Genomic DNA, 9,922 nt, shown 5'->3' on the forward strand with positions numbered 1-9,922 from the left:
CCACCCATCTTCCCACTGTCAATGTCTGTCATTGGCCTTCAGGGTTAAATTGAACAGAAAGGAAATGAGTCTTTGAATAGGCTAAGTGGCCACTGAATCGATAAGTAACACTTTCACAACAAGCTTTATTCTTCTATCTTGATCAAGTTATAAATGTGAAGTATTCCATTCCTAAATACAGTTACTTGCATTCTCTTTCTCCAGCTAGTCCACCTTTTTCTTCTGGGGCTGCAATTGTCTTAGTGGCGCTCAGTACCTCTCCGAGAGCCGTCACCTCCTTTTTCTGCTCCTCCACCTCCCTCACTGGCTGTCATTCTGGCACCCATGGCAGTCATTACATAAGAGAGGAACGTCAGTTAATTTGTCTCATAAACTTAATTTAATTCAAATATATATTTGCTCTTATCATTATCTGCATTCTCTGTGTCCAGCTTGCCAACTTAGTTTTTTAGGAACTGCACTTCATTCTTGGTGATTCCCAGATCTGTTGTTAGTACCATCGCTATGTTTGTCTGCTCTTCCACCTACCCCTCACTGTCCCCCAGTCAGGTCTCACATGTTCCTCAACTCCACTCTCTGCACCACCAACATGTCTCTCAGCTCTCTCAGCTCAGCCCAAATGTCAGGTGGTGGTGGTGGTTTGGCTGTTTGTTTGTTTCCGGGACATCTCTGCAGCTTCAGTCTTTCGGCTATCAAGTCCTCTCGTTCTGTTCTCTCCCCCAGTCTCTCTGACCCCTCCACTCTCTCCCTGAGCCCATGTCCCGGACAGGCAAAACAGCAGCAGAAATGACACTATAAAGAAATGTACATAACGTCTTTACACAACGTGATAGAAAATGTGAAACAGTGTCAAGGACTCTGATAAAGAAACACTGGGTGAGCTGACCTCATAGCAGGTCATTAAACTAAAGGCTGTGGGAGAAGGTCTCTTCGACACCATAAAGTTAGTAGATCAAGTGCTAAGAGCAGTTAATTATTCATTTATAATGATTCATTAATATGGCCAATATGAGATTTGATTTAGTACATTAGTTTACAGTGGACGGGAAAAGTACACAATTGTCATACTTGAGTAAAAGTAAAGATACATTAATAAAAAATGACTAGAGTAAAAGTCACCCGGTGAAATACTACTTGAGTAAAATACAAAGTATTTGGGTTTTAATTAAATGTACTTAAGTATCAAAAGTAAATGTAATTGCTAAAATATACTTAAGTATAGTATCAAAATGCAAGGTATAAATCATTTAAAATTCCTTATATGAAGCAAACCAGATTGCACCATACATTTTTAGTAATTTTTTATGGATAGCCAGGGGCACACATTATTTACAAATGAAGCATGTGTGTTTAGTCCTCCAGATCAGAGGCAGTAGTGATTACTGTGTGAATTGCACCATTTCCCCGTCCTGCTAAGCATTCAAAATGTAACAAGTACTTTTGGGTGTCAAGGAAAATGTATGGAGTAAAAAGTACATTATTTTCTTTGGGAAAGTAGAGAAGTAAAGTAAATATAAATAGTAAAATACAGATACCCCCAAAAACAACTGACGTAAAACTTTAAGTATTTTTACTTAATTATTTTGCTAGTTTATGGCTTTAATGATGTCCCATGTTTGACTGCTTTTAGTGTCTTAAAACTATTTAATTTGAGTGGTCTACAATGTAATTTTTTGTATCTGTATTTTATATAGTCAACTATTGTATCATTTGTGGAGTGAAACTTTGTTTATCTAACTCTTTTTCAAATGTTTTTTAATAGAATACCTGTTCTACAAACCAGATTGAACCCTATTGAATGTTAATCCCCAACACATTTGAGCTATGTTCTCTCCTCCCCTCACTCACTTCTCCCCTTCTCTCCTCCTGTCTCGCCCTCCTCTGATTTCAAATGATGCTGGAAAATATGTTGTCTTTTCATTTTTATACAGATGAGTAGAAGAACAAGGACAAGAACAACACACACATCAGAAAGATGATTTCATTTGAGCACTTTGTCCAGCATCATTATTGGTAACCCTGGACAAGTGCTATAGAGCAGTTTACTTTGGGCTAGAAGATAAAGCATGCTGCAGGACTAAAATAAGAGCTAGCCTTGACCTAGTAGGCTACTGCTGTTTCCAGTTCTTGGCCAGTTACAAGTTTACCTGTAAGTTTTTGTCATAAATAAGAGTTTGCGTTTTTTCTTTGAGCTGAATCAAAAAGAATCATACATTCCAATATTGCCAGCTACACAAGTAGTGAATAGCAGAAGGAAGCATTGAATTCACCTCACTGACTTTGACCTAAAAAAGCCCGCGCTGTCGTTTGAAAATGCAGGATTGGTCCAACCAAACATCCAAACTAGCCAATATAACAGCCGTAAATCAAGTTGATTTTTGAAACGTTATATAATGGTCCAATTGCAAAAGAGAAAAGATTGATTGACACATAATCTGTTTGAAATACACCCAATTGGGTTTAAAGGAAGGCGGGCTCATTCATGGGCCTATATTATTGTGAATCATCGATGTTTTTCAATTTTTTTTGTCAGTTAACCGTTGGAAGTTGTAGAGCCTAGGTAGCCTAGCTTAGCCAACTGTCGAACGCATTTTTTGTTAAACATTAATTAGCTACAGGTCTTACTTATAATCAACATGGTAAGTTTTCTGTCAGGAAGATGAGTGACAAACAAAACAATTTTGGTCAAATGATCTAATGGTAGCCAACTTAGCTAACATTGGCTATTTTTTTATATATTTTTTTTACATTGGCTACCTAGCTTGCTAACTTAATATCAGCTACCTCGTAACTAACAATTCAATATTGATGTAATAGCTAGCTAAGTAACAAACACAAATATGCCAGCTTTTACACATTTGTCTTAAGAGCTAGCAAATTGTGTCAAGTGTTATTTCTCCACAGCGTGAGTGCATCTCTATCCACGTTGGTCAGGCCGGTGTTCAGATCGGGAATGCCTGCTGGGAACTGTACTGCTTGGAACATGGGATCCAGCCCGATGGGCAGATGCCCAGTGACAAAACCATCGGCGGGGGGGATGACTCCTTCAACACCTTCTTCAGCGAGACCGGAGCGGGAAAACATGTCCCCCGTGCTGTGTTTGTGGACCTCGAACCAACTGTTGTTGGTAATGATGACCATTTGCTAAAATATTGACATGACTAAGATTTTTTACATTTATTTTTCAAAATCCCCACTGAACTGAGTTCTGATTATTTCATAGATGAGGTTCGCACCGGGACATACCGTCAGTTGTTCCACCCGGAGCAGCTCATCACCGGTAAAGAGGATGCCGCCAACAACTATGCTCGTGGCCACTACACAATTGGCAAGGAGATCGTCGACCTGGTGCTGGACCGAGTTCGCAAGCTGGTTAGTAACAGCTTGCGAACTAATAGCGATGTTTTTCCAACTGCTAGTTATGTAACTTTTACTTGCAAGCTACTTGAACAGGGTTGTACACCAGTGAGGCCAGTCAGTCGCTAATCTAGTGTCTTGCACAGGTCAGTTTTTTGGAATCTGCACCCCCGAGCCGTTCACATCAATGCCAAGCCTAACCTGATATTCAACATCAGAGACTGTAATTGTTGGACTTGAAAAATACTGTTAAAACACCACCAAATCATCTTCCATTTAAAAAACAAAACAATTGGTATAATAGAAAGATATGTGATTGTAAGCAAGGTTTGACATGAGTATGTCTTAGCCAAATATTATCTGTTTGGGCTTGCAGTCTACAAATTGTTTGCAATTACGTTCTGGCCCGCTGACCATCAGATCGAGAGAAAAAATGGCCTGAGGTGGAATCTAGTTGATGATCATTGGGTTATAGGGTGCAAAAGGGGCCTACATTTATTTAGTAGGCTATTAGCTGCTAGCATTAGCATTTACCAGCCGCACAGGTTTAAGATTTTATATGGCCTGTGTGTAGTGTAAATGAACAAAAGCTGGAATTAATGTAATAATTATCAGATATTTAACTAGATTGTTGTAAACGAATACCTGCTTGCATTTTTGCAGGCTGTGTATCCATCTCCAGGGTTGACCTCAATGACTCCAAAATCCTTCCAAACTGGGGAATTTCACTGTCATAATCTTTCTTTTTATTTCTCCTGTTACATTAGCCCATTTTGCATGATCTAGGATTCAGGGAAAATAAACTTAGCAATGTATTGTCGAGTGGCGGAAGGGAACATAAGCTCTGCGCTTGGGCAAATTAGGAATGTTTCAGCACTACACAAATAGGCCTACAAATGGACAGTTCCTTGCTCCACTCTCACTGCGTGGCTTGTATTCTGGGCCTGGCTATGTCAGCCTCACTGCTCAAGTAGCCTAATGGAATTTGCACCACAATTAAAACTTAAGCTCCTGTGGTTGTAAAAAAAAACAAGTATTATCTTGACTTAAAAAGTTTCTGGCCTGCAATATAATTGTTCTGAAACTTGGGCTGAAAGAATGTTTTATTTCCCACCAGCCGATTTCTTTTTGCGGGTCAACCGCAGCAAACCGTGAGTATCCAACACGGTGCAGGGCTCTACCCTTACCCCTTGTATTCTCCCCCCCCCCAGTCGGACCAGTGCACTGGGCTTCAGGGCTTCCTGATCTTCCACAGCTTTGGTGGTGGAACCGGCTCAGGTTTTGCCTCTCTGCTCATGGAGAGACTGTCTGTGGACTATGGCAAGAAGTCCAAACTGGAGTTTGCCATATACCCCGCCCCTCAGGTATTTCTAAGGTTTAGTTGCTCACATTAATATTTGGAAGATTTCCATGTCAGCAAAATTAGTACTGTACTTTGTCCTTGTACTCAATACTTGTGTTTGTTTAATAGGTACATTTTCATTATGTGTAACCTAAAGATGACTGTTCTACCTCTTGTGTATGTGTTCAGGTGTCCACAGCAGTGGTGGAGCCCTACAACTCTATCCTGACCACCCACACCACCCTGGAACACTCAGACTGTGCCTTCATGGTCGACAACGAGGCCATCTACGACATCTGCCGTCGTAACCTGGACATCGAGCGCCCCACTTATACTAACCTCAACAGGCTCATTGGCCAGATCGTCTCCTCCATCACAGCCTCGCTGCGTTTCGATGGAGCCCTCAATGTGGACCTGACTGAGTTCCAGACCAACCTGGTGCCATACCCCCGTATCCACTTCCCCCTGGTCACCTACGCACCTGTCATCTCTGCTGAGAAGGCCTACCACGAGATGCTTTCTGTGGCAGAGATCACCAACGCTTGCTTCGAGCCAGCCAACCAGATGGTGAAGTGTGACCCTCGCCATGGCAAGTACATGGCCTGCTGCATGCTGTATCGTGGGGATGTGGTGCCTAAGGATGTCAATGCTGCCATCGCCACCATCAAGACCAAACGCACTATCCAGTTTGTTGACTGGTGCCCCACCGGCTTCAAGGTAAACATATAATGGGTTTATTCATTCAGTGATCTATCTTCCTAAACCTTTTCAAGTACAATTGGTTAGTCAGATTATTATAATTTTTTTTGTTTTGTTCTTGTGCCCTGTAGGTAGGCATCAACTACCAGCCACCCACGGTGGTGCCAGGTGGAGATCTTGCCAAGGTCCAGAGAGCCGTTTGCATGTTGAGCAACACCACAGCCATCGCTGAGGCCTGGGCTCGACTCGACCACAAGTTTGATCTGATGTACGCCAAGCGTGCCTTTGTACACTGGTATGTGGGAGAGGGTATGGAGGAGGGGGAGTTCTCTGAGGCCAGAGAAGATCTGGCTGCCCTGGAGAAGGACTACGAGGAAGTGGGAGTGGATTCGGTGGAGGGAGAGGCTGAGGAAGGAGAGGAGTACTGAATCCTGACCTGATTGAAAAATGTTTTACTGTTGATTGGTAATTTTAATAAAAGTTCTGTTTTCACTCCATTCTCCTGTGGTTTTTTCCCTACATGATTTGCGTGTAAGCAGGAAAATATACCTTATTTTTTCACAGTTATTCAATTAACAATTTCTGCACAGAAGATATAACGCACTATGTCCAATTGATAGAACAAATGGAGCTTACTGGGACATTATGCAGAGCACACATAAGTATCAGTTAAAAATATATATTGATTAAAAGGAAAATGGGTAAATCAACCAGCCTGCTAGTTTTGTTTCAAGATCATTGTAAATTCCTATGGAGTATAAAACTGGTGTACAGTACCAGAGGGGACTTTTGAAAGATTTGTAGATCAAGTTTAATATGAATAACCAAAGTCTAAGATTAACAGGCTTAGGAGATCTTATATGTTTTGTTCGATGAGATAATAGTCATTTAACATTACCTTTATGAGTTATGAAGCCTTTAGGTACTTTTTTTTATAACAAATTCTTCAACATTCACAAGAAGTGACATTAGCTGATGCAGATTATCTCAGGGGGAAAAAATGAGATCTTCTAAGTCTGTTTAACAAAGACCTTATTTTCGGTATTTATCTAAAAACGCAATTTGTTTTCTTAAAAGGCTTTGTCCAACAAACCGTGGTGGAGTTGGTGCCTACAAAAATACGCCATTACTATTTCTCACGATTGCGAATGTACCCATAGGAGCAAAGCAGAAAGAGTTCCATCAGTCTGCTGTGATTTGTTGAATCAATGAAACTAGCATTACAAATACATTCCATTGCATGAGCCACATGAATTGTCATAATTTAAAGGGGAATGGAAACACTATGATTTAGAACATCAGCTAACTAAATCGTCATATTGGCATTGTTGCATCACTGGCAGGAGAGAACATTTTGGAACACCCCAAAAATGGTTGAATTTCCCAAGTAGCGCCGAGTCTGAGAATGAGTTTATTACAGAGAATTAAATAATGTTAGGGAGCTAATAAACTTACTGAAACCGTTCATGTTTGAGCCGCTCGTAGCCCCTGATCAAAGAGTTTGTTCTCGTAGCAGTAACAACACAGATATGCCGCTTGAAACACCTCAGCTAGGAGGTCGGCGTAGGCAAACAAACTGGTGTGAGGGGATGCTGCCAGATAATGGCTAGGGTATGAGTGTGTTTTTTTTGTTTTCTTTATTTCACCTGTATTTAACCAGGCAGGCCAGTCGAGAACAAGTTCTCATTTACAACTGCAACCTGGCCAAGATAAAGCAAAGCAGTGCAACAAAAACATAAACACAGTTACACATACAAACGTACAGTACAAACACAATAGAAAAATCTATGTACAGTGTGTGCAAATGTAGAAGATTAGGGAGGTAAGGCAATAAATAGGAGATAGAGACGAAAATAATTACAATTTAGCATTAACACTGGAGTGATAGATGTGCAGATGATGATGTGCAAGTAGAGATACTGGGGTGCAAAAGAGCAAAAATATAAGTAATAATATGGGGATGAGGTAGTTGGGTGGGCTATTTACAGATTGGCTGTGTAAAGGTACAGTGATCGGTAAACTGCTCTGATAGCTGATGCTCAAAGTTAAAGGAGATATAAGTCTCCAGCTTTAGTGGTTGTTGCAATTCGTTTCAGTCATTGGCAGCAGAGAACTGTAAGGATTGGCGGCCAAAGGAGGTGTTGACTTAGGGGATGACTAGTGAAATATACCTGCTGGAGCGCTTGCTATGGGTGGGTGTTGCTAAGGTGACCAGTGAGCTGAGATTGGGCAGTGCTTTACCGAGCAAAGACTTATCGATGACCTGGAGCCAGTGGGTTTGGCGACGAATATGTAGCGAGGGCCAGCCAACGAGAGCAAACAGGTCACAGTGGTGGGTAGTATATGGGGCTTTGGTGACAAAACGGATGGCACTGTGATAGACGACAGAGTATGAGTGTGTGTGTTGTAGAGAGATGGCAGCGATACAGCAGAAAATCCCAGCGGATGGTGGCTGTATTACATCCAGTCAGAGGTTCAAATCAAATTTTGTTGGTCACATACACATGGTTAGCAGATGTTAATGCGAGTGTTGCGACACGCTTGTGCTTCTAGTTCCAGTGCAGTAATATCTAACAATGTATCTAACAAATTCACAAGGACTACCTTATACACAGGGATGAATAAGAATATGTACATATAAATATATGGATGAGCGATGGCCATGCGGCATAAGCAAGATGCAGTAGATGGTATAGAATACAGTATATACATATGAGATGAGTAATGTAGGATATGTAGACATTATTATTATTTATTTTTTTATTTTAATTTTTTTGAATTTTTACCCCTTTTTCTCCACCATTTCGTGGTATCCAATTGTTGTAGTAGCTACTATCTTGTCTCATCGCTACAACTCCCATACGGGCTCGTGAGAGAGGAAGGTTGAATGTCATGCGTCCTCCGATACACAACCCAACCACCCGCACTGCTTCTTAACACAGCGTGCATCCAACCCGAAGCCAGCCGCACCAATGTGTCGGAGGCTACACCGTGCACCCGGCAACCTTGGTGAGCGCGCTGTCGCTGGTGCGCGATGAGACAAAGACATCCCCACCGACCAAGCCCTCCCTAACCCGGACGACGCTATTTTAAAGTGACTAATGATATCTTTATTAAATCCATTTATTAAATGTATTAAAGTGGCCAGAGATTTGAGTCTGTATGTTAGCAGCAGCCACTCTATGTTAGTGATGGCTGTTTAACAGTCTGATGGCCTTGAGATAGAAGCTGTTTTTCAGTCTCTCGGTCTCTCGGTCCCAGCTTTGATGCACCTGTACTGACCTCGCCTACTGGATGATAGTGGGGTGAACAGGCAGTGGCTCGGGTGGTTGTTATCCTTGATTATATTTTTGGCCTTCCTGTGACATCGGGTGCTGTAGGTGTTCTGGAGGGCAGGTAGTTTGCCCCCGGTGATGCGTTGTGCAGACCACACTACCCTCTGGAGAGCCTTGTGGTTGTGGACGGAGCAGTTGCCGTACCAGGCAGTGATACAGCCCGACAGGATGCTCTCGATTGTGCATCTGTAAAAGTTTGTGAGGGTTTTAGGTGACAAGCCAAATTTCTTCAGCCTCCTGAGGTTGAAGAGGCGCTGTTGCGGCTTCTTCACCACACTGTCTGTGTGGGTGGACCATTTCAGTTTGTCTGTGATGTGTATGCCGAGGAACTTAAAACTTTCCACCTTCTCCACTACTGTCCCGTCGATGTGGATAGGGGAGCGCTCCCTCTGCTGTTTTCTGCAGTCCACGATCATCTCCTTTGTTTTGTTGATGTTGAGTGAAAGGTTATTTTCCTGACACCACACTCTCGTCGTCGTTGTTGGTAATCAAGCCTACCACTGTAGTGTCGTCTGCAATCTTGATGATTGAGTTGGAGGCGTGCATGGCCACGCAGTCATGGGTGAACAGGGAGTACAGGAGAGGGCTGAGAACACACCTTTGTGGGGCCCCGAGCTTAATGACAGTTTGGAGCGCACTATGATGTTAAATGCTGAGCTGGAGTCAATGAACAGCCTTCTTACATAGGTATTCCTCTTGTCCAGATGGGATAGGCTCCTGTCAGTCTGTCAGTTAGTGGACTTACCACTAATTCTTATGAAGGACTTCCTTGCAGAGATGTATTTTTTATATATAAAAAATAAAATAATTGTGAGTGCACAACATTAAAAAAAAAATATATATATATACATTTTTTTTAAATTATGAACACAACAAATACAAAATAATAGGTTACTCGACCAGTCAGCAGCCGAGATACCAGTTAAATAATTTGTCAAATGTAGCTTGATTATAAATTGTTTAAGGTTTAATATCAGTAGTGGGTAGGTGTTTATCATCAGCGCTGTTTGGCGCGTTAGTAACACATGTAACGTTTGATTAAACGGCCCGAGTCCGAATCGCAGACAGTATCATGATTCATGAAATCTCATTCTTACCAATAATGGGGCGTGCTCATTATAAATACATTGTAATTTAGTTTCAGGCGAACTTTTCTCATGCTTTTGGTTGCAGAGCGTACATGCTGGCA

The 9,922-nt window shown here is 41.8% G+C and overlaps 1 protein-coding gene across 1 annotated transcript; it reads left to right on the forward strand.

The window, feature by feature from the left end:
- The first annotated feature begins 2,372 nt into the window (after nucleotides 1-2,372).
- LOC139387911 (tubulin alpha chain, testis-specific) lies at nucleotides 2,373-5,830 on the forward strand. Its single transcript, XM_071134273.1, has 6 exons — nucleotides 2,373-2,639; nucleotides 2,905-3,127; nucleotides 3,224-3,372; nucleotides 4,569-4,721; nucleotides 4,889-5,416; nucleotides 5,530-5,830. The coding sequence occupies exons 1-6, from the start codon at nucleotides 2,637-2,639 to the stop codon at nucleotides 5,824-5,826; spliced, it is 1,353 nt and encodes a 450-aa protein (XP_070990374.1). The 5' UTR covers nucleotides 2,373-2,636; the 3' UTR covers nucleotides 5,827-5,830.
- Nucleotides 5,831-9,922: the final 4,092 nt, after the last annotated feature.

Source organism: Oncorhynchus clarkii, chromosome 29, assembly GCF_045791955.1.
Source record: "Oncorhynchus clarkii lewisi isolate Uvic-CL-2024 chromosome 29, UVic_Ocla_1.0, whole genome shotgun sequence".
In the NCBI taxonomy this organism is placed as follows: domain Eukaryota; kingdom Metazoa; phylum Chordata; class Actinopteri; order Salmoniformes; family Salmonidae; genus Oncorhynchus; species Oncorhynchus clarkii.